Source organism: Panulirus ornatus, chromosome 68 (genome assembly GCF_036320965.1).
Source record: "Panulirus ornatus isolate Po-2019 chromosome 68, ASM3632096v1, whole genome shotgun sequence".
NCBI lineage: Eukaryota > Metazoa > Arthropoda > Malacostraca > Decapoda > Palinuridae > Panulirus > Panulirus ornatus.
In genome coordinates, this window is record NC_092291.1 from 8,972,100 (window position 1) to 8,998,024 (window position 25,925).

At 38.5% G+C, this 25,925-nt stretch overlaps 1 protein-coding gene across 2 annotated transcripts; it reads left to right on the forward strand.

Moving 5' to 3' along the window:
* Positions 1-4,987: 4,987 nt before the first annotated feature.
* Positions 4,988-25,158, forward strand: vtd (RAD21 cohesin complex component verthandi). Of its 2 annotated transcripts, XM_071659569.1 has the most exons (10): positions 4,988-5,190; positions 6,919-7,074; positions 7,187-8,446; positions 9,864-9,968; positions 10,168-10,491; positions 16,425-16,571; positions 19,036-19,104; positions 19,352-19,504; positions 19,726-19,875; positions 22,738-25,158. In XM_071659569.1, exons 2-10 carry the CDS (start codon positions 6,931-6,933, stop codon positions 22,861-22,863), a joined length of 2,478 nt encoding a protein of 825 aa, XP_071515670.1. In that variant the 5' UTR covers positions 4,988-5,190; positions 6,919-6,930; the 3' UTR covers positions 22,864-25,158. The 2 variants fall into 2 exon arrangements, with proteins under 2 accessions (XP_071515670.1, XP_071515671.1); XM_071659570.1 differs by lacking the exon at positions 19,036-19,104 and having other exon boundaries at positions 4,989-5,190.
* The last annotated feature ends 767 nt before the right edge of the window (positions 25,159-25,925 follow it).

Sequence of the window (25,925 nt, forward strand, 5' to 3'; positions counted from 1 at the left end):
AGGGAACGAGGAGAAGAGGGAGACCAAATTGGAGGTGGAAAGATGGAGTGAAAAAGATTTTGTGTGATCGGGGCCTGAACATGCAGGAGGGTGAAAGGAGGGCAAGGAATAGAGTGAATTGGAGCGATGTGGTATACCGGGGTTGACGTGCTGTCAGTGGATTGAATCAAGGCATGTGAAGCGTCTGGGGTAAACCATGGAAAGCTGTGTAGGTATGTATATTTGCGTGTGGGGACGTATGTATATACATGTGTAAATGAGGCCATTGTTAGTCTGCTCCTGACACTTCCAAAAGAAGGAAGAGAGAAGAGGGCCAAGTGAGGAGTCTTCCCTCTCAGGCTTTGTCATCCTTTTCCATGCTTGGTATCTATTTCACTTGTGATACTCTGTGGAATATGCAGAATACCTCAGCAAATGTGTTGAGTGCTGTCAGTGAATCAATGTATGCCTTTTTACTTTTACCACACTAATATTTGAGTTTTCAGAGTTTTCCCACTTTCATAAATATCCTTGAAGGAACCCAGTTGTCTCTTGCTGTTTGAAGATGATCACTAGTAGAAATGTTTGGATAAATTCGTTAAGTGCTGCTTTATTATGACATTATGACAGCAGGAAAAAGCTCACATGATGAAGGTGAGAGAGAAATTTTCAAGAATTAAGTAGCACTGTGAATTACATGAAGAATGAAAAGGTAGTGTATCACCTTGATGCAAAGGATTTTTCCCTTCGTCTCTAATACTGCAGGTGAACATATAGGCAAAAAAAATTGTATGATAACAGTGAAGAAAATTTAGTTTGATGTAGAATCAAAAATTAACTTGGGTCAATAAATGATTTTAAGCATCTGTAAGTGTGTCATTGACCATATAATGTTGAAATCAAACTCTGACAAGAAGAACAGCTAACTTTCAACTCAAGATTTATACTTTACCATGGGAACAACATTTTAAGGGAGATAGAGTTGAAGCATGCCTTCATGAACACAATTTGTAATTCCACAGCTGAATTAATTTGATCTTGTCTAAGTTCCAGAAATTTATCTGCATTTATGGTAAGAGTAGTGCCTTATGGGAACAGTTCCAAGGAACTTGAGTGATCTCAGATGTTAAAATCCATTTTTTGTCATCCTTTTCCATGCTTGGTATCTATTTCACTTGTGATACTCTGTGGAATATGCAGAATACCTCAGCAAATGTGTTGAGTGCTGTCAGTGAATCAATGTATGCCTTTTTACTTTTACCACACTAATATTTGAGTTTTCAGAGTTTTCCCACTTTCATAAATATCCTTGAAGGAACCCAGTTGTCTCTTGCTGTTTGAAGATGATCACTAGTAGAAATGTTTGGATAAATTCGTTAAGTGCTGCTTTATTATGACATTATGACAGCAGGAAAAAGCTCACATGATGAAGGTGAGAGAGAAATTTTCAAGAATTAAGTAGCACTGTGAATTACATGAAGAATGAAAAGGTAGTGTATCACCTTGATGCAAAGGATTTTTCCCTTCGTCTCTAATACTGCAGGTGAACATATAGGCAAAAAAAATTGTATGATAACAGTGAAGAAAATTTAGTTTGATGTAGAATCAAAAATTAACTTGGGTCAATAAATGATTTTAAGCATCTGTAAGTGTGTCATTGACCATATAATGTTGAAATCAAACTCTGACAAGAAGAACAGCTAACTTTCAACTCAAGATTTATACTTTACCATGGGAACAACATTTTAAGGGAGATAGAGTTGAAGCATGCCTTCATGAACACAATTTGTAATTCCACAGCTGAATTAATTTGATCTTGTCTAAGTTCCAGAAATTTATCTGCATTTATGGTAAGAGTAGTGCCTTATGGGAACAGTTCCAAGGAACTTGAGTGATCTCAGATGTTAAAATCCATTTTTTGTCATCCTTTTCCATGCTTGGTATCTATTTCACTTGTGATACTCTGTGGAATATGCAGAATACCTCAGCAAATGTGTTGAGTGCTGTCAGTGGATTGAATCAAGGCATGTGAAGCGTCTGGGGTAAACCATGGAAAGCTGTGTAGGTATGTATATTTGCGTGTGGGGACGTATGTATATACATGTGTAAATGAGGCCATTGTTAGTCTGCTCCTGACACTTCCAAAAGAAGGAAGAGAGAAGAGGGCCAAGTGAGGAGTCTTCCCTCTCAGGCTTTGTCATCAGTTCTTGAATGTTACCTCACTAATGCTGGAAATGGCGAATAAAAAAAAAAGAATATGTATATGTGGATATGAATAGGGAGCTGTGGTTTCAGTTCATTACACATGACAGCTAGAGACTGAGTGTGAATGAATGCAGCCTTTTTTTTTGTCTGTTTTCTTGGTGCTACCTCACTAAAGCAGGGGGTAGTGGTGCTGTTTCCTGTGGGGCAGTGTGGCACGAGGAATGGATGAAGGCAAGTATGAATATTTACATGTCTGTATATGTATGTATATGTGTATATCTTGATATATGTTTATGTGCATTTATGCACTTGGGAAGTGAGTCAGTTGTTGTTCGCTGATGATACAGCGCTGGTGGCTGATTCATGTGAGAAACTGCAGAAGCTGGTGACTGAGTTTGGTAAAGTGTGTGGAAGAAGAAAGTTAAGAGTAAATGTGAATAAGAGCAAGGTTATTAGGTACAGTAGGGTTGAGGGTCAAGTCAATTGGGAGGTGAGTTTGAATGGAGAAAAACTGGAGGAAGTGAAGTGTTTTAGATATCTGGGAGTGGATCTGTCAGCGGATGGAACCATGGAAGCGGAAGTGGATCATAGGGTGGGGGAGGGGGCGAAAATTTTGGGAGCCTTGAAAAATGTGTGGAAGTCGAGAACATTATCTCGGAAAGCAAAAATGGGTATGTTTGAAGGAATAGTGGTTCCAACAATGTTGTATGGTTGCGAGGCGTGGGCTATGGATAGAGTTGTGCGCAGGAGGATGGATGTGCTGGAAATGAGATGTTTGAGGACAATGTGTGGTGTGAGGTGGTTTGATCGAGTAAGTAACGTAAGGGTGAGAGAGATGTGTGGAAATAAAAAGAGCGTGGTTGAGAGAGCAGAAGAGGGTGTTTTGAAATGGTTTGGGCACATGGAGAGAATGAGTGAGGAAAGATTGACCAAGAGGATATATGTGTCGGAGGTGGAGGGAACGAGGAGAAGAGGGAGACCAAATTGGAGGTGGAAAGATGGAGTGAAAAAGATTTTGTGTGATCGGGGCCTGAACATGCAGGAGGGTGAAAGGAGGGCAAGGAATAGAGTGAATTGGAGTGATGTGGTATACAGGGGTTGACGTGCTGTCAGTGGAGTGAATCAAGGCATGTGAAGCGTCTGGGGTAAACCATGGAAAGCTGTGTAGGTATGTATATTTGCGTGTGTGGACGTGTGTATGTACATGTGTATGGGGGGGGGGGGTTGGGCCATTTCTTTCGTCTGTTTCCTTGCGCTACCTCGCAAACGCGGGAGACAGCGACAAAGTATAAAAAAAAAAAAAAAAAAAAAAAAAAAAAAATATATATATATATATATATATATGTGTGTGTGTGTGTGTGTGTGTACGAATAAAGTGCATATGAACACGCACCCTCATAGAACATACACAGGGGTCCCGGGTTCGATCCTGGCTGTTGGAGGTTTGTATGTTATATGTGTGTGTGTGCCCATTCACATGAGTGGATGGGCCATTCTTCGCTTATTTCATGATGCTACTTCGCTGATGTGGTAAATGGCGCTCAAGTATGATAAATGAAATATGTACATGCTTCTATATGTATATGTTGATATGTATAGGGGCGTTTATGTAGGTATATATGTATATGAGTGAATGGGCCACTCTTCGTCTGTTTCCTGGCGCTACCTCGCCGACGCGGGACACTGTGATTATGTATTATGAATAGATAAATATGTGTGTGTATTTACGTATGTATATGTATGTGTGTATATGAGTGGATAGGTCTGTTTTCATCTGTTTCCTGGCACTACCTCGCTAATGCGGGGAACGACGATCACGTATGATGATATATTAATAGTATTTACATATACCGAGGATGTAAAGGTATAATGACATCTGATAGTTGTTTTAACGATTCGATCAATTACTTCATCTCAAGCAAACTAGAGGGATAGATATTCTGAAGATTCACAAGTCAGGTACAGATGAAAGAGGGTGAAAAAAAAATTCAGCAAGTGTACATGAAGTTTACACCAATATAGGTTTATGAATACAGATATATAATGAATCAGTATAACAAAAAAAGAAAGACTAGAAGAATAAATGACAGTGACTTGAAATAGCTAGAATCTGGTGAGATGTCAAAGATACAAATAAGCTATGAGTGCCCCGTAAGGTCAGTTCAAGATCAAAATTATTAGTTTCAAAAGAATATCTGTATAATCCTTTGTACCTACAATACCTATGTAATTTATTTTTATCAATGACAGCATTTCAAAATCAATAGAAATGGAAATTAGTACAATAAATGAGAATGATAGAACAGTAAGAAAGGTAACACTATAATTACTTGTGCCTTTTATCGAAAAATGTGGTGCTTCCTGTCAGCAGGCAGAAATATTTCTCAAAGGCTACAAAATAGAACCAGTGATTACAATTTCGGATATTTTATATCATAAACCTAATGAGCAAACAACGTATATATAATTATGAATTATGGTTATCTCAAACTTGCATAAAATTCGTGCTCTATCATGAATGAATTACATAGTGTATCCGCAAAAATACTTTTGTTTACCTTGAGCACTCAAATAATCTTGTTCTGTGGTGAACAAATTAGGTAATATAACTGTGTTTTATTTGTTTACCTCATAAACTAATGAAATTCCCGCTCTATATTGAATAAACTACGCAATCTGGTATTATGATATAGACGTCGTTCACAATAAGAATCGAATTCCTATGAGTGCGGTTTCAATCGCCTTCGGTGGAGCGGTCGATGCTCTTCTGTCGTTTTGGCTGGTGGCTGGGCGAGACGCTCGCCGTGGTTCAAACCCAGCGCCAAAACCAGGTTAGGACGCCATCTTGCCGGACGGATAACTACTCTAGTGTCGCCACAGATGTAAACAATCACAATATTGGAGCCTCTTGGTACTGAACCACCCCTGGCACTCTCCTTATCTGTGTGCGATTTTAAAATTGAAATTGTTCTGACGACTGACAACACCTACCGAGGGGAGAAAAAGGTAAGTAGACGCTTTTCTCTTGCCTGTTTTGATTAGAAAGCCAGACTTTTTTGTAGGGAAAAAATAACTTTAGGGTTTGTGATTGTAGACTGTGACTCTCAGTCCTCGTTAATTCAGTCAGAGTATGAGGAACGTTTATTGAAAGATGCACTTATGGGTTTGACTATATGAACATAGTCTCTTTACATAACTATCAGGGTTGGGGAAACATATTTGGTTAAGGGATAACATGCTATTCCTGTTGGCCTTTGGCCTACAAGCCTCTCATTTGTTCTTTCGTCGACCCACAGGATTCGAAATGGAAACAAATTGATGTGACCTGTGTTGTTTTCCTCTAGATTGTACAAATTACATGATAAGTGAAAGATATTTACTTTGAGGAACATAATCACCCTGTCATAAAGGCCAGGGCTTTGAAATTGAGCGTCGGATGTAATGTTATTTAAAGATTAAACATAATCCACTGTGATATATACTCAGGGTAACTAGGTATTTACTCTTCGTGCAGCTCCATAACATCGGATTTCTTGAATTTATGTTGTAAAAAAAAAAAATTCTGGTTTAGCTTCATTGATCAAATTCATTTGGAAAATTGCACATTTTAATTTCACCATGGATAATTCCGTAGAATCAGCTTTAGATTTTGTGTGATATTGTTTATTGCTAGTGTATTATTGAGAGCCATTGTTTAGGACATTGTTTTGAAAAATTCTTGGGTGATAATAAGGAAAATGGGAAAAAGTTGAAGATATACATTTTTTAAAAATCGCCTGAACTTTTGACAAGTTCATCTGGTACGTAGAGATTTCAGCCTCTAATGATAGCTTATATCATACCGTAGGTTACATTTGGTAAAGTTGTAAGATTTGGTTTGCTTAGGTTATTTTGGATTATGAAACGCTTTATTAGGTTTACGTTTTTCTCTTAGGGTTGATAAAATGTTATTAATGTTTGGAGATGAATAATTCGTAGGTGTCATTGGCTTTTAGGGAAGTAACTATCAGAAGGGGCAAAGTGTCTGGCATCCACTTCACCTCATCTCTCCGACAGTCATTATTATCGTAATGTTTAATATTTTAATGAAAATTTACGTGTGACAACCATGGGTGAGCTCTGAAAATGGAGCCAGATGTGAATATCGAGACAACAAAGCAAGTGGCTATGGTATCTAGCAGCAGAGTGAATTTATTGTTGGTATATTTACATATATAATTTTGAGAAGCCAGCAATAACCTAATCATACGTAGGGTTTGTTTGATAATTCCTGGCTTAGTTCCTCGCCAAACTTTCTTGAATGATGTACACATGCATTGTCTAGGAACAAGTTCTGTGCACAGTTTTGCATATCATCATCTAACAATGTTACAAACTTACATGCTGTAGCAGGTTCATGTTTACCATTTATCAAATTGCAACAGTATATGCTGTAAATACTGTTTTCATTGTATCCAGTTCTTCACACTGATAGTGCTCCTCCAATGTTAATTAGATACACTTACCTCCAGTCATGTTAAAGTACACTTATTAAAAGGTGTGTACATATACAGTAATTGGTCGTAAAACAGTCAAATAACAGGAATGGAACTTCCTACCCAGAAATGAGATGTCAGTCTGTTGTACTCAAAGCAACTTCCTCTTATGTAAATGAAGTCTTTGATCTTATCATTAGATGTTAAGGATTAGATGTATATATTTCATTTTGGTTAACAGAGATATTATATTTTTCAGAAGTAGATCAAGATGTTTTATGCACATTTTGTGCTGGCCAAAAAGGGCCCCTTGGCCCGAATTTGGCTGGCTGCACATTGGGATAAGAAGCTTACCAAAGCTCATGTATTTGAGACTAACATTGAAAAATCTGTGGATGGTATCCTTCAACCCAAGGTAATTATATCTTGTTTAAGAAAAAAAATATATGTCATGACTTCATATTCATGTAGGCATTTAAATGCTATTAGTATAAGATTTTTTTTTTACACATTTTTTCCCTCTTCAGGTGAAAATGGCATTGCGAACATCTGGTCACCTTCTCTTGGGTGTTGTGCGCATTTACTCTCGCAAGGCCAAGTATTTGTTAGCTGATTGTAATGAGGCATTTGTTAAGATTAAGATGGCCTTCAGACCTGGAATGGTAGATCTTCCTGAAGATATTCGAGAAGCAGCTGTCAGTGCTATCACTCTACCAGAAGTTTTCCATGACTTTGATACAGCTATGCCTGAATTAAATGATGTAGATATCCAAGCTCAGTTTACCTTGAATCAGTCTAGAGCAGAGGAGATTACCATGAGGGAGGACTATGGTAATATCTCCCTAGTTCCTGGTGATGATGGTTTTGGAGATATGGGTTTTGAGGAGCCTCCAGATATAATGAGAGATGCCTCTGCCATGGATCAGACACTCGATCATCCCAATCTGATCTTTGGTGATAATACACCTTTAGACAAAGAGAAGGAACCTAATGCTTCAAAAGAACAGGATTCAAGATTATCTACAGCGAGAGCAGATACGTCTGCTCTAGATTTAGAGGCACCTATAAGAGATGATGGCTTTGGCGGGAATTTAGGGCAAGACATAATTGCTGGTGGGTTGTTTGAGGGGGGTCTTTTCGATGACACTCCCATTGGCGATGGTCCAAGTCTGGATGAACCCAAAGAAGAAAGACATGATGATTCAGATGATGATGCTGGTGATCTAGATAGGTTTAATGAGCCCCCATCAGCTGGACCTCCCAGTTCAGCTGATGGATCCAGGCCATCTTCTCCAAAACCTGAGGCTCAAGATACAGTAGATCAGCCTGATGCTCCTCCTGAGGAAAATCAGGAGGCTGCTGCTCCTAGTACGAATGATGAAATGCTTGCTGGCCATGAACAAACAACATTGCTGCAGAATGAAGAGGAAAGTTTTGCTTTAGCCCCGGTAGATGCATCTGCAATCAAGTCAGGTTGGCCTCGTGCTAAGAGGAAGAGGAAGCTGATTGTAGATGAAGTGAAGAATATTTCTGGAGAGGAGATGAAGGCTCAGCTATCTGATACGACAGATATTGTAACAACGTTAGATCTTGCCCCTCCAACTAAGCGCTTAATGCACTGGAAGGAAACTGGTGGAGTAGAAAAATTATTTGCCCTTCCTGGTCGTCCCATATATGCTCGTTCTCTAGGACGCTTGTACCAGCGTCACCTTACATCTGAACCTGCTCCTAATGAAGACTTTGGAATGGCAGGCGACAGAGAATTAGAAAACCTTAGCTTGGAAGTGGTAAGTTGCTGCAAAGTTTTATGTATTGTAGTACAGTAGTGATTAGTAGTTAGTAGGTATATTTAAGGGAGTCAAGTGTCCCTACCCTTTGCCAGTAAGCAAGGGTTGGGTAAGGGAGCCCAGTTCCCCCCCAAAAATATCAACACAAATGTTGCAGTCCTTCATACACATAATCTGTTATATGGAGGTAGAATTAAGTTAGTGATGATAGATATAGATGTGGGTTACCTTTTGAAAAAATAGTTAGATTATATTCTGTGTGTGATTCAGTAGGAATGTTTTGAAGATACAATTTTATCATAAGGGTGTGTTTAAGTTCACAGTTACAGAGAAGACATGGTGAACAAGAATTTGATGCCTTTTGTAAGAATGTTGAGTATTTATACAAATTCATCTGTGCAGAATAACAGGGAAAACTTTTTTTTTTTTTTTTTTTTTTTTTTTTTTTTTTTTTTTAAATACTTGGAACTCTTGACAAAAGTTAAATGGTTATTGCATAGACAACATTGAAAGTCATGAGAAAACATTATTGTTGTTGGGACTGGTGCATTCCAAATTTTTCATACCATTGCAACCCATTCTTACATTGTAATCAGTAAATTCCGTTAATACTCTAACATTGACTCGGGAAAGTGAAGACATAGCAATATAGGCTTTATTTTTTCATTGTTATACTTAGTCACTGTCTCCTGTGTTAGCGAGGTAGCACAAGGAAACAGACCCTCCCACATACACATGTATATACATAAACACCCACACATGCTCATATACATACCTATACATTTCAACATATACAAGCATATACATACACAGACATAAACATATATACACGTGTACATATTCATACTTGCTGCCTTCATCCATTCCTGTCGCCACCCTGCCATACATGAAAAGCAGCCCCCCTTCCCCCCCGCGCGCACGAGGTAGCGCTAGGAAAAAATAATAAAGGCCACATTTGTTCACAGTCACTCTCTAATTGTCATGTGTAATGCACCGAAACCACAGCTCCCTCTCCACATCCAGACCCCTCGAAACTTTCCATGGTTTACCCCAGACGTTTCACATGCCCTGGTTCAATCCATTGACAACATGTCGACCCCGTTATATCGCATCGTTTCAATTCACTCTATTCCTTGCATGCCTTTCACCCTCCTGTATGTTCAGGCCTTGATCACTCAAAATCTTTTTCACTCCATCCTTCGGAGCAGACATAATGAATGAGGAGAGCCATAGCATGCTAGCATACATAATCAGTAGATTATAAAGTGCTTTCATTGTTCATGTTTGATAACAGTTCTTATTTGATTTCAGTGTTGTTTGCAGGAGGTGGGTCTAGGATATACATCCTTGTTTCTTTTTTTTTTTTTTTTCTGTAGATCGTCCAAATACACTTGCTTAAGATATATGGTCTTTATAGGTACGTGATGCTGAAGATCCAGAGGCTCCCGGGGCAGCAAAGACAAGAGCAAAACAGACAAAGAGAAAGCAGCCTGAACAAGAACCAGAGCCAGAAGAGGAAGAGGTAAGAGGATTCAAAAGAGAATTTCAAGTTAAAAGAAATGTTGTCAGTCTCTTTAAACCCTGCTGCCAAATCTGGCCTGTTAGGAATTGTGTAGACCATCGTGCAGAATTGTCTCCAGATTTTTAAACTTTTAATGGTACTTTTATCCACCAGTCAAGAAGTTATGTTTGAGATATTGACATAATATTTTGTCTTCTAGTTGCAGATCTTGAATGTGACAGTGAGCAAGAGGAACAGGGGTGGAAACAATGAGTTATTGTCACCTCAAGATCCTCAGACCCCAGCCCCAGCTGATCCTCAGACTCCTGCTGTAGCACCTCAGACCCCAGCTCCATCAGATCCTCAGACTCCAGCTCCAGCTGCTCCTCTTACTCCAGCTCCAGCTGCACCTCTAACCCCAGCACCTCCCCAAACTCCCGCTGCCCCTCAAACACCAGGAGCTCCTGAGACTCCTGCAGCTACAGAACAGCAGCAGTCTACACCCCAGTCAAGACTTGAACCAGAGATTATTACAATTGAGGAGGTATGTTATTTTATGCTTCCTGCAGGTTTTTGTTTGATTTGTACATCTAGTTTGAAAATCCTCATATTACAAAGTCTCATTTGTCAATGGCTAGTATGAATATAGTTGACATTCAAAAGTGAACTAAATTTTAGAACTTTGCTGGGGAGTCCAAAACCCTTGTGATAATGTGCTTATCAGAAATGCTACCATCAGCATACCATTTCAGATCATTGGTTTTTGTTTATTTCCAAGGTCATATGCTATACCATTTTATCATTGTTATGCTGATTTAAACATTGATTGTGACATTGAAGGAGAATGTTTCTTGGGTTATGCACAAATTTTTTAGTGGTTTTTCTCTATTTTATCATTATACATAATCGCTTCTTCCCATGTCAGTGAGGTAGTGCCAGGAAACAGACAAAGAATGGCCCATCCACTCATGTACAAACATATATACATAAATACCCACACACACACATACATATACATATCAGCATATACATGCACATACAAAGGCATTTGTAGATATATACACATGTACATATTCATACTTGCTTGCCTTCATCCATTCCTTCCACATCCAGGCCCCACAGACCTTTCCATGGTTTACCTCAGACGCTTCCCTCAGAGAACAAATATGAAAAAAAATTGTCTTGTCATATAAAATGTTAGCTGAATAGCTGTGTACTATAGTTTTGAATTTTTTGTAACAATGCTTCTAGTTTTCTATATCCACAAGCTATACTTAAAAGGGTATAACAATATAATTTTCTTGTCAAAAAACTTCAAACAGTAGCTTGGAGTAATAATATTTAGGTTAGTGCATGCCCCTAAGTGTTATATGAATATGAGGAGTATTTTGCTTTCCTTCTTTTTTAAGGTTGCCCTGCCAATGCTGAAATTCAGGAGACTGTCTGTCTATTTGTTATACTTCTAATGCCTGTTCTGTCCAAGAACACCCATCAAAGGGGTGGTCATGGCAAAAGTTTCCACTTATCCCTGCCTTTGTATGCCTCCCTCCCATATACTATTCCACATAGTGAAAACCATAAGCCCAGATGCTCCATAAAAAGTGGAATTTTTATTTTGTTACTTTTGTAGTATGGCAAACATTTGGGGGTTGCTTTGTCTGTCACCAGGAGTCACTTAAATCATCAACTTGACTTTGGCATAAGGCCCATAACTCGAACGTTTGACATAGAAAACTAACCTAACATATAACTTGAAGAAAATTCAGCCTTCAGCTATAATGTTTTACACAGTTTCTCAGCATCTAAAGAAGTGAATAGCTTAGGACCTGTAGTGCTTGTTTGATTTTTATGGTACTTTTACAAAGGTTTAATGTGGTACTTGTTCAGCTTGATGAAAATTTTACCTTTTTTTTCATTATTGTTAGTCTTTATTTCCCACGTCTAAAGAATGAATTAAGCTAGCTCCTTTTATTTTTGTCACTTATGGAATAGCTCAACATGGAACTTAGTTCATAACAAGAAAACTCCTTTGGTCAGGCAACTGAATTTTATCTTGATGCCATTGTTTTGTCTGATCAAGGTGTAGCCTCACTAAAGCAGGGAAATATGAAGAAAGTAAGTTTTTAGTAGGTAATTAACTTGGATCATAACTTGAAAAGCGAGCGTCTTTGGCCATGAAACTATTTACAGTTGTTTGCTAGCATAAAACATAAGACCCCTAACTCTGATTTGATTCTTTACCAATAAGGTTTTTAACCTGATACTTCACATTATCTTATAGAGAATAATTTTTACCAATAAGATTTTTAACCTGGTACTTCACATTATTTTTTAGAGAATAATTTTCACTACAAGTAATTTGCTTCACTTCAGGCACCACGAGTGTTCTATGGAAAATCCAAGTTTCTGATTTTTTGATGACAATGACATTGCTCAAGTTTGCATATGTCTGGCCTATTGTCATTAAGCTTTAATATTACTCTTTTATTCTTATGTTTACTTACAAAGGATAATGAACAGGTATGTTCTGAAATATCTTTTACTTTCTTGCATGTACAATTGTTTACTTGTAAGGGTCACAGTGCTGACATATTAATTATGATAGTAATGATAATACATTCAGCTACAATTTGTCTGGCTTGATTAGTTCCAGGACTATCCCAGAATACTAAATTTAGATGAGCCAGTTTTATGTTGAACGGAGATCCATTCATGTGAAAGAAACAACCTATAGTTTTCTATAATGTTGAATGTGAAGAACAATGAAGTTATAGTTCTTTCCACATTTTTATCCCATCATATTACTCAGAAGTTAGGAAAATACTCATGAGAAATAAGCGGATTGTCATTGAGTGAACAAACTTGTGAAAGCTTTGAACCATGGTTTGTGACTTCAAAGGTAGAACAGACAATAAGCCCTCTGCTCAAGCTGCTAACATTCTTAGAAAGATCGATTTCATTCTTGGTCTTTTAGAACAATCATCAACAATGAGAGTGAAGAATGCGAAATTTTGCTAGTAGAATTTCTTTCTGTTGACTTGTAAACTTAAATAATGGTGCCAAATAGTATTGTAACAACCTCCTCAATATTTTTAGCATGCAGTATCCTGGACTTTATTTAGCAATCCTTGTAAATGCTTGTTTCCTTAAACTTTACTTGATTGTAACCTCTGGCATGCAGACTAATATACAGATGCTACCCAACTTATGACTGATGCAACCTACAACCATTGGTACATTTTATTATTTTTTTATTCATACTTTGTCCCTGTCCCCCGTGTTAGCAAGGTAGCGCAAGGAAACAGACGAAAGAATGGCCCAACCCACCCACATACACATGCATGTACATACACGTCCACACACGCACATATACATACCTATACACTTCAACATACATGTACAGAATTCCAACATGCTGCCTTCATTCATTACCGTCGCCACCCCACTACACATGAAATGACAACCCCTCCCCTTGCATGCGCATGAGGTAGTGCTAGGAAAAGACAACAAAGGCCACATTCGTTCACACTCAGTCTCTAGCTGTTGTGTATAATGCACCAAAACCACAGCTCCCTTTCCACATCCAGGCGCCACGAAATTTTCCATGGTTTACCCCAGACGCTTCTAATGCCCTGGTTCAATCCATTGACAGCACGTCGACCCCCAGTGTACCACATTGTTCCAGTTCACACTATTCCTTGCAAGCCTTTCACCCTCCTGCATGTTCAGGCTCTGATAGCTCAAAATCTTTTTCACTCCATCCTTCCACCTCCAGTTTGGTCTCCCACTTCTCGTTCCCTCCACTTTGACACATGTATCCTCTTTGTCAGTCTTTCGTCACTCATTCTCCCCATATGACCAAACCATTTCAAAACACCCTCTTGTGCTCTCTCAACCACACTCTTTTTATTACCACACATCTCTCTTACCCTTTCATTACTTACTCGATCAAACCACCTCACACCACATTTTGTCCTCAAACATCTCATTTGCAACACATCCACCCTCCTCCGCACAGCGCTATCTATAGCCCACACCTCGCAACCATATAACATTGTTGGAACCACTGTTCCGTCAAACATATCCATTTTTGCTCTCTGAGATAATGTTCTCGCCTTCCACACATTTTTCAACGCTCCCAGAACTTTTGCCCCCTTCCCCACCCTGTAACTCACTTCCGCTTCCATGGTTCCATCAGCTGCCAAATCCACTCCCAGATATCTAAAACACTGCACTTCCAGTTTTTCTCCATTTAAACTTACCTCCCAGCTGACTTGTCACTCAACCCTACTGTACCTAATAATCTTGCTCTTATTCACGTTTACTCTCAGCTTTCTTCTTTCACACACTTTACCAAACTCAGTCACCAGCTTCTGCAGTTTCTCACCCAAATTAGCCACCAGTGCTGTATCATCATTGAACAGCTGACTCACTTCCCAAGCCCTCTCATCCACAACAGACTGCATACTTGCCCCTCTCTCCAAAACTCTTAAATTGACCTCCCTAACAACCCCATCCATAAACAAATTAAACAACCATGGAAACATCACGCACCCTTGCCGCAAACCAGCATTCACTGAAAACCAGTCACTTTCCTCTATTCTTACTCGTACACATGCCTTACATCCTCGATAAAAACTTCACTGCTTCTAGCTACTTGCCTCCCACACCATATATTGTTGATACCTTCTACAAAGTAAAGTGTGTGAAAAAAGAAAGCTGAGAGTAAATGTAAATAATAGCAAGAGAGTTGTGCGGAGGAGGGTGGATGTGCTGGAAATGAGATGTTTGAGGACAATATGTGGTGTGAGGTGGTTTGATCAAGTAAGTAATGAAAGGGTAAGAGAGATGTTTGGTAATAAAAAGAGTGTGGTTGAGAGAGCAGAAGAGGGTGTTTTGAAGTGGTTTAGTCACATGGAGAGAATAAGTGAGGAAAGATTGACAAAGAGGATATATGTGTCAGAGGTAGAGGGAATGAGGAGAAGTGGGAGACCAAATTGGAGGTGGAAAGATGGAGTGAAAAAGGTTTTGAGTGATCAGGACCTGAACATGCAGGGGGTGAAAGGCGTGCAAGGAATAGAGTGAATTGGAACGATGTGGTATACCGGGGTCGATGTGCTGTCAGTGGATTGAACCAGGGCATATGAAGTGTGTGGGGTAAACCATGGAAAGTTTTGTGGTGCCTGGATGTGGAAAGGGAGCTGTGGTTTTGGTGCATTATACATGACAGCTAGAGACTGAGTGTAAATGAATGTGGCCTTTGTTGTCTTTTCCTAGCCCTGCCTTGTGCACATGCGGGGGGAGGGGGTTGTCATTTCATGTGTGGCGGGGTGGCGACAGGAATGAATAAGGGCAGACAGTATGAATTATGTTTTTTTTTTTTTTTCGCTGTCTCCCGCGTTTGCGAGGTAGTGCAAGGAAACAGACGAAAGAAATGGCCCAACCCACCCCCATACACATGTATATACATACGTCCACACACGCAAATATACATACCTACACAGCTTGCCATGGTTTACCCCAGACGCTTCACATGCCCTGATTCAATCCACTGACAGCACGTCAACCCCGGTATACCACATCGATCCAATTCACTCTATTCCTTGCCCTCCTTTCACCGTCCTGCATGTTCAGGCCCCGATCACACAAAATCTTTTTCACTCCATCTTTCCACCTCCAATTTGGTCTCCCACTTCTCCTCGTTCCCTCCACCTCCGACACATATATCCTCTTGGTCAATCTTTCCTCACTCATTCTCTCCATGTGCCCAAACCATTTCAAAACACCCTCTTCTGCTCTCTCAACCACGCTCTTTTTATTTCCACACATCTCTCTTACCCTTACGTTACTTACTCGATCAAACCACCTCACACCACACATTGTCCTCAAACATCTCATTTCCAGCACATCCATCCTCCTGCGCACGACTCTATCCATAGCCCACGCCTCGCAACCATACAACATTGTTGGAACCACTATTCCTTCAAACATACCCATTTTTGCTTTCCGAGATAATGTTCTCGACTTCCACACATTCTTCAAGGCTCCCAGGATTTTCACCCCCTCCCCCACCCTATGATCCACTTCCGCTTCCATGGTTCCATCCGCTGCCAGATCCACTCCCAGATATCTAAAACACTTTACTTCCTCCAGTTTTGCTCCATTCAAACTTACCTCCCAATTGACTTGACCCTCAACACTACTGTACCTAATAACCTTGCTCTTATTCACATTTACCCTTAACTTTCTTCTTTCACACACTTTACCAAAGAGAAAATTCCTTGACCACAAGGATGCACTACATATAAAATGTAACTGAAATAACCATATTTGCCTGTGTAAGAGATTTTTATCAGGTTTACAAGTAGTATTACGTAATGATTATGATGGCGTGGGGTAACTGCTGTGAATTGTAAATCACAGTATATCAGAATTTATAATAGAAATGGTCATAGCAAAATTTTTCTTCTCGTGCAGCAGTTAGAGGCAAATGCACCACAAACACCTGGAGCAGTGAATGGATCTGCTGCTGTAAACCGGCCTCAAACTGCAAACCAGGCAGCACAAAATGCGCAGTTTCAAAGTCCTGGCCAACAACAGTTGGAGAATACAGATGCTCACCAGGTATGTGTTTTCCCCTTCATAATTTGCATGTACTCAGTATGTGTTTGTTATTTTTTATGAGAAGGCAAATTTTATTTATTTTTTTTTTTTTTTTTTTTTTTTTTTTCCTTAAATAGCATTACCAATATTGATTAGTATTAAAAAATCTTAGATCTGCAGATATAATGGAGTATAAGATGTGCTGTCAGGTTTTGCATGCATCTATCAATAATTTTCAAAGAAATCATGTCGTTGATTAATTTCTGGCTCTTTAAGATACAGTACAGGACACAGAGAACAAGGTATGATTGATCATAACACTGTAGTAACCCATGGGCATTTGAATTTTTCATAACTGGATAATTTCATGCCAGTATTTTGTCTTAATTTGCAGCAAGGTGACCATTTCAGGATTTTAAGCAGTGCTTAAGATACCACTCTCTTATACACCTTCCATGGCTAACTTAGAAGACTTCCACTTTACAATTTGAACATCACTTTTTGTCCCCCTTATATTAATAACAGGGCACTCAGTATACTTGCATACTGTCAGTCCTCAGGTGCCACACCTTAAGCCATACATACAACAAACAACATGACTAACTAACTAACAACACCACTCCAGTTCTTGAAGAAATCAAGTGAATTCTCTCTGACCTCAGCATTACCAGAATTTGTGCAGCACAGGGCATTCACTACCTCAGTTTTCCCCCATCACATTTGTTCTGACTCACAGCATGGTTTCTTAAGAGGTATAGAGAGTATGAATCATGTGCATGCTTTAAAGTGTGTGTGGCATTTATGGATATGGAGAAAGTGCAAGTTAGGGTTGACATAGATACCTCATGGGATGTTTTTCTGGATATATGGATTAAGTGGAAAGTGCTGATGCGGTGAGAAGTTTTTACCAAGAGTATAATGCATGTGTGAGTAGAAAGGGAGAAAACTAAGAATTCCTTAATGAAGTTGGTTGTATGGTAGGGATGTGTGTTAAGGAAGGTAAATGCATGGGTCTTAGAGTGCAGACAAGCATGTCCACAGTGTGGTGGGGTGGAAGGGGTGGGCATGGAAGCGAACTGATTGCTGTTTGATGATGTGATGGCAGATTTCAGTTCCCAGAATTGGGGAAAGTATGTAAAAGAATTCTTGAAAGTTGATGTTGACAAAAGTAATGAGGTGGATTTTAAGGGTGAGACAGACTGTTTGTATTTGAGTATATAGTAACTAAGGAAGACCTTGAGTCCCATGGTGTAGTGGTTAGTGTTCCTGACTGTGATGCATTCATGAGCCACCCAGAGTTGAGTACATAGGTTCGAATCCTGTTTGCAGCAGTCATTCCACAGTCATCTCAGCTGTTCATCCACTCCTAAAGGTTGGTCAATACAATTGGTACGTAGACCAGGCTAGGGTATATTATTAATGTATATTTATATATTTTACTGGATCGCCGATTCCTGCGTAAGTGAGGTTGTGCCAGGAAACAGATGAAGATAGGCATATCCACATATATATATACATGAATGCCCATACATACACAATACATAAATATACATATCAACATATATATGCATACACATATACATATATACACATGTTCAAATTCATACTTGCTTGCCTTCATCTATTCCTGGCGCTACCCCGCCCCACAGGAAACAGCATCGCTACTCCCTGCTTCAGTGAGGTAGCACCAGGAAAACAGACGAAAGGCCACATTCGTTCACTTTCAGTCTCTAGCTGTCATATGTAATGCACTGAAACTGCAGCTCCCTATCCACATCCAGGCCCCACAGACCTTTCCATGGTTTACCCCAGATGTCTCATACCCAGGTTCAGTCCATTGCCAGCATGTCGACCCCGGTATACCACATCATTCCTCAGCTGCCTGTGCCGTCTCAGCTAACATTGAAAATAAGTAAAGTGACGTGCTGTGGGTACTTTTAGGGAACATGGCAGCATACTTAACCATGGCAATTGAAGTGATTTACACTGTGAAGATGGGATCAGGAGCTGTGCATGTTAAGGAGTGTGTGGAAGGAAAAGTCATGGTCTACGGGCTGTGATACCTTTCTGAGTTGGGTCCCTGCATTTTGAGAAATATAGACCACTTTGGCTTTTTAATTTAGTTGCAGAGTATCTTAAATTGTATTAAGGACTTTAAATGAAGGAATCTTAATGTATTATATTTATTGGTATTGTAGTACATGCAATGGAAATATGATAGATTCTCTCAGTGTAACTAAACACTATCAAGATGAGGGGGAAAAATTTAGTCTGAAAATTAGATGTTGGTAAGGGAATAAGATTTTAAACACCATGGAAGTAAGAGGCAGGGAGACTTTGAGGCAGATGCTTATCAGTTTGTCTGTTGTGCTTTTGTTTGACCACCAGCAGTCAAAAGTTGGAATGCATGGGGTTCAATCAGGTAGGACTTGATTGCTGTATGTATGATTTGATTTTGCACTGAATTATTAAATGCTTCAACCAGACGCCAGCGCACACCACGCCATTCCAGAGTCCAATGCACGCAGAGATGGAGAATCTTGGATGCATGGAGGTAGGACATGATTCAGCAATGGTGGTTACATTGTAGACTTTGTCCTGTTTTTTTTTTTTTTTTTTTTTGCTTTTTATCATTTCTGAAATTTTTTATTTTTCACTTGTTTTTTCCTTGTATATACAATAGTGATCCTACCATTACATGATTACCCATATTTAGTTTAAATGTTTTACTTTAGTTATATACATTTAAGTAGGGTTTGAATGACCTTAATATATTGAGTGTAGTTTACTCTACCTAACAGAATCAGCCTAATGCAGAAAACCCGGGATATGACGGGTCACATCCTCCAGCTAACACTCCTGGTGGCATGTCAGATGGTGGTCCTCGATCTAATTATTCTGAGCGTGCTAACACTCCAACTGCAGTGTTGAGGCAAGAAGAAGAGGAGGAGGAGGTAAGTGACCCATCCACTCATATACACATATATACACATAAACACCCATACTCTTATATATATATTAAGTGATATTATGAGGGGGTGTTTTCCTGCCCCTCTCCCCATTCCCAAACTTTAGTCAGCTTCTACAACTTTCATCCTCATCAACTACTAATGAAACTCGTGTTGTTTGAATTAGAAATTTCTGATTGTAACAACATTCTTTCTTTCTCTTTTAGGAGGAACAGGCCGATGATGAGACTTATGAGCAATTTGAAGAGCGAGTTGTTAACAAACGAGCTGGTCTGATGTTTCTTAGTATTAAGAGGAGACTAAGAAGTAACAATATCCTCTTCTCAGATTTGGTACATAATAATAACAGAAAACAGGTAAGGTGAATTTATTTATTATTACTCTAGGGTCCCTGTCACAGGAGACCTGATGTTATCTCTCTCCAGGTTATCATGCAGCCCAAGGCTGCTCTACTTCTAGTAATAGGATATGAAAATTTCTTTGATGTAACTTCATGCAGGTGGAGTCTGGTAACATCAGTAAGATGAGGTGATGAATATAATGCAAAGTATATGTTGCATTCCCAACATAATTTGAAATGAGCATAACTAACTAGTTTCTCTCTTTTTCCTTATTTGTTTTTCTTGGTATTGCCAAAGCATTTGATATAGTAAACTATAGAGGTTCATAAGAGAAAATAGTGAAACAAGTGAATTTAGGAAAATGGTTTGAATGGTTTATAAATAAGAGAAAGTACAAGGGTGTAGCAAACAGAACTATGTCTTAAGAAAAGGATGGCTCTTCCGGGAGTAACACAAGGAATGGAATTAGCTTTGATATTTGTAGTGATATCATATGACATAAAAATGAAATAACATATAGCAAGATGTTTGCAAGTGACATGAGGGTGACTAGAATGATAAGATAAAAAAAAGTCAGAAAAAATGCAGAAACCAGAATATGATTTGCTAATTGGCTGAAGAGAATCTGGTGGAATTTACTGAAACTATTTTTGAGGAAATGTCCTGGAATGATTAGAAATATAGTGATGCCCTACAAAGGCCCAACAAAGAAAGATTTAGAAACTAGGCAATTCTGAAAGGTCAAGGATTCATTGTAAATGAGAAACTTGAATTCAAGAAGCTCATTGATATGATACTACTATTGAGCCAGCCAATGAGTGGTATGACAGTGAACACTTTAACAGTGAAAGACAGAAAGCTAATGATACAGTTGTTTAATTTGCACATGAGCAAAATTAAACACATCACAGCTGAGGTGAATGTTTACTAGCCATACGTGGAAGCAAAAATATAATATAGAATTCAGAAACATTTCATGAAGAAAGTGGAAGAAATAGAATGTATGGATTATCGTGAGAGATTGAATGAACTTGAATTCTATGGCCTCTGTTGTACAGCTGTACATGTACATTTGTAGTAGTTAGTAGGCAGCCACTGTCCAGGGAGGTATATTACCAGTACTACCCACTTGGATATTGGGAAGGTTAGTGGTGGTTATCAAGTTGCACTCCTCCGTCCAGAGAGTTGTCTTTTCTTTCTGCCTCACACACATGTGGACTGCTTGCATTCTGTTTACAAATGTACATACAATTTCTCGTCACACAACATTTGACAACAGCAGCGCTTAACTCACGCATTCTTCGTAACTCTATATTTTCCTGTGGTGAGTGCTGTGCACTACCCTGCCCTTTGGCAAAATGATAGGAGCAATAGATGTAAGTAGTAGGTAGGGACATAAGATAGAAACATCAGGTAGAAGTAGTATGTAGGAACTTTCGGCAGGAGCAATAGGTAGAAGTGATAAGTTGGAACATTAGGTAGATGTAGTCAGTAGGGACATAGGTAGGAGCCTCTGGAAACACTGCTTTAGAACTGCCTTTTGCCAGTGACCAGTTATGGGTGATGCACTTAAAGGCTAAGAAATGGCACTGGAATTCACCAGTTATGGATTTTTTTTACAGTGGCCTTCCCTTTGAGGGAGTTCCTGGAAGGAACGGACTTGAGAGGGATAAATTGATAGACAGACAGCACAATGAATTAACCTACTTTCTTCAGGTTATCCCCATTAAAATTCACTCTTAAACTGGTCTCTTCCTACTGTTGTACCTCATTACCTTATTTTTTTTCATATTGACTCAAATTTCTAAATTCACAAACTTCCTAAACTCATTTTCTAGCTTCCGTAGTTTCTCCTTGAATTTGCTATTAGAGCCATGTCATCTTCAAACAGCCTCTGACTTGTCCCCCTTCCCCTAATACAGTGTCACTCTACAGGCATTCTGCTAGTCCCCAGATTGTTTTAATTGCCCTGGAATACCTGACAACCCAATGAACAACAATGTTAGTTGTTCATTTTCCCACCTTAGTGATGTTGTGTAAAGAACTGATGAGGAATTACCCCATTGGCACTGGCACACATCTCTCTGTCTGTCTTGTATGATGTTATTGGACTGTACCTGTACGGGGGTTACTTTGCAAATGAGAAGTCACATTCATCAGGGGTATATTATCATCTTTGGATGGAAGGGGTTATAGTCTCATCAAGGGCCTCCTTACTTCAAAGGAATACGTCATTTCCCTACAGTCTTTAAGCCCCAGGAACCTAACATATTTTCACACCTGTTCATTGTTTCAAGCCTTAGTGAGATAGCACTAGAAACAGATGACTGGGCCTCAAAGGGGGGAATAATGCCTGGCTTTGTTGTTTCTACCTTCCTTTGGAAAGTAGTTATGCTGGAGGAGAGGATATCCAGCCCCTCACGTAGCATAAATGGCCAAATTCAGTCATTGGTCAGAACATTGTTTAAGTGTAGTTTCCAGTACTTTTATTGTGATACTGTATCCTCATAAATGAGAAATAATACTTGAATTCAGGGTTTTACTTGAACATTGACATAAATCATGCATACTTAGCTTTACTTTACTAAGTAAGTGTCAGCCCTCTGGATCAATGTACTTTTGAATGAATCTACAGTATCTAATATTTGAAATAGGAAAGCTTGAATTTTTTCTCTATTTTGCTATCAGTCTTTTAATTGAAAAAAAATTGATGTGAAGTTAATATGTAAATTGTACAGGCATTTGTAGAAAAAAAGGAAAAACTATATACTGAATGACATATTCTTAAGAACATTTTATTTACTGATGGTCTTTACTAGTATAAGTCTTCAGTCAACATGAAATGTGTTTTGAAGTAATTATTCTGCTCTCTAACAGGTGGCACAGAAATTCTACACTATGCTGGTGTTGAAGAAGCTACAGGCTGTTGAGCTTTCACAGGAAGGACCTTTTACCGAGATGTTTATAAGCAGAGGTACTCTTTTTGAAAATGCATCCCTTTAATCATGCCCTGTGGTTCAAAATTGTGTATATCGTGCCTAAAAAAAAGGACCAAAGAGGCTATTATTTTACTGTGCCTGGAGAATTTTCACGTCTGAAAATTTAAGCCATGTACCTGTGGTCATCAAAGATTAGCCAGAATGAAGAGTGACCTTTAACAGAAGTTGGTTGCTTGTGATAAAATTTGGAAATATTTTTTGTTGGCTTTGTTTCCACAGAATTTCTGTGAATTGGCCTGTTATAGTTTTGGTAGGTACAATCCAGTTCACTTATTTTACTATATTTTGACATTCTGGTGAACTGCTGAGCCAAAGATAGAAATATGAATATGCAAATTCATATCAGTTATTCATTCTGTTAAAAATTTGTCTCATTAGAAAGCTATGAGAACATGACATGGAAATGAATGGGTGATAAGAAGTACACATATCTTTGATTTCGATATTGCACAGCTTTAATCTTTAGACATTGGTTACTCTAGGTATGTTTCATGCTGATTTTAATGAGTTTTTTTTTCCCCAGGAGTAGTGAAGTGCATTTTTCTCATAGGTTTAACATCAGAAGCAGTTCACTATTTTTTTTATGAGTTTTGCTTCAGGAGCAGTTTAATGAATATTTTAAGATCCATGGCTTGATTATTAATTTTTTTATTTCTAGTTTTAAGTAAAGTGTTCATTGCCTGTGAGGTATTTGAAACTATTGGGCATCACATTAACTGCTTTGCAGAATCGTATCCTGGTATTTTTTGTCATAAAGTAATCATCCATATTGTGTCTGCTTTTTTTTCTTTTTTTTATATACTGGTTATGGAAACCAGATTTTTAAATAAAATCTGAGCCTGAAGTTCTTTTAGAGACATTCTCAGAAAGCCCATTTGCTGTTAATGTTTTGGAATTTGTCTTAGGTTCCAAGCCCCCCTCACTTGAATATATCATTAGGCACAACAGGTACACCTGAATATATGGATGTTCCAGGTTACTTCATTTAGTTTGGCTATGAATTATTTAGATTTCCGTGCCTCAGGTGGTATGTGCACATTCCATTTTACTGGTATGACCTAGTGAATAGGTGCACGTACAGTTCATTGATATGGTCTGGTGATTTTTAAGCTGTTCATGGTTTTAAAGCCAGTGTTACAAAAAGTGAAGAAATTACTTTTTCATTACTTACATACTTTCCTATGTATCATTACCTACCTACATACTTCCTTGAGTAAATAGGTGTCTGTGGAGCTGAGGATTATCTCGTTTGGTACTGGCTGACAGCTTGTTTTTGTATTGGAGATTGAAGGGATTTCTGGCTGATTTGATGAAGTTTAGGGTGCGAGTTGTGGTGTATTACTATTCACATCCACAAAGCTCCAAATTGGAATGGACTGGATTGTATTTTAAAAATTAGGCTAAAAAGCCAATCACTGGAGCATCTAAGGCAAATTATTCAGTGCTCTTAATGCAATTTAGAATATTCGATCTTAGAAATTCGTCTTAACTCAAACAAATGACCATTGCCAGTTTTGGAAAGATCATCCAAATTGGAATGAAGCTATTCTTCAGGTTAATTTTCCCATTTGTGTATGCACTTCATCCTGTGTGTTATAGTGTACAGATGATACAGAGCAAGGTGGTTTAATGAAGTACAAATTTTAATTTTATCTCAGATATTGTTTCCTGTATGCATAGTTGAAGCAGGTCTCTCACTAGCAGTGCAGTTGAAGTTGCCTCTTGTCCTTAATGATAGATGAATTTATATTAAAAGATGAGGGCTTCTCTCGATTGTTGGTCAGATATCTGTTAATACATAATAGTTGAATTTATATTGAAAGATGGAGGACTTTTCCCTTCTACTGTTTAAATATCTGAATATTAAGCAAACATTACATAGTACACAAATCTATTGTCATGATCTTAGCATTGGCAGTGATTTTTCTATGTGTAAGAGGATGTGTATAAAGTATGAACATTTGTATAATTTGTAGAAATTTCTTCATTTGTATGTATTTCGTATGTTTGTGTATGGTGAGAGAATAGTATACAAATGTCATTATGGAATCCTTTTGTTGTAATACCTTGCTCATTTTGATCAATTTGAAATGGGCAGTTCTTATTTCAGTAAAAGGATTTGCTAAATTTGTGTGATACAGGGGTAACAAGACTGTGTGAAAAAAAAGTTTGTTGTGTTGGTATATGATGGGGGAAAATTTACATACTTTATTTTCAGTGTTATTACCACATCAGATGTAAAAATTAAAAAATTCAGAGTATTTATAGAAATTTTATTAAAATAAAATGAAAGATAATACATGAATTATTTTTACCTACTATCTTGTTCTACCTCAAAGGGATAGAGTTATGCAAACCCATTCTCTGGTTATGTATAATGTACCAAAATCAAAGCCTACCATCACAAGCAAGCCACTCAGACTACTGTGGTTTACCTTGACAATTTATATTCCTGGTTCAACTAAACAGATTGATCAAGTTCATTCTGTTTCATGCATATCTCATGCCATCTTGAATTTGCGTGTTGCCACCTCAAAACCATTACATCCATCAGTCTTTTCAGTCTTTCCCTTTTTCCTGCATCCTGTGTATCCTCTTAGTTTTCCTTCATTCATCATCTCTGTATGTTCATACCATTTCCTCAACCTGGTCAGCCATATCAGTCCAACTGCACTTACTACCGTGCTCATTCTTTACATGATTAACTTGCATTATTACATGCTGTACTCAGTTATTTCATTGAGATATCTCACCCTTTTTCCCTTCTTTTGTGTTTAAGGCCCAAGGCTTTTCCATGCACACTTTAAAAATGCAAACCTTAACAGATGCTCACCTCTCCATCCATATGCTCTTTAATGCACTTAGGACCTTGGCCCCCACTTTTTAATTGCTTCAGCCCCCATGGTTCTGTCCACTTCAAGGAAAGTATTGCACTCCTTTTCTTCCCAATTCAAATATGCTCAATCCATCCAGTCTCCCCACTCATGGTGGTAACTTACCTGTTTTCACCTTTTTTTTTCTAAGTTCAGCAGCATCACTGAAATGGTACTCTTTCCCTGCAAGAAT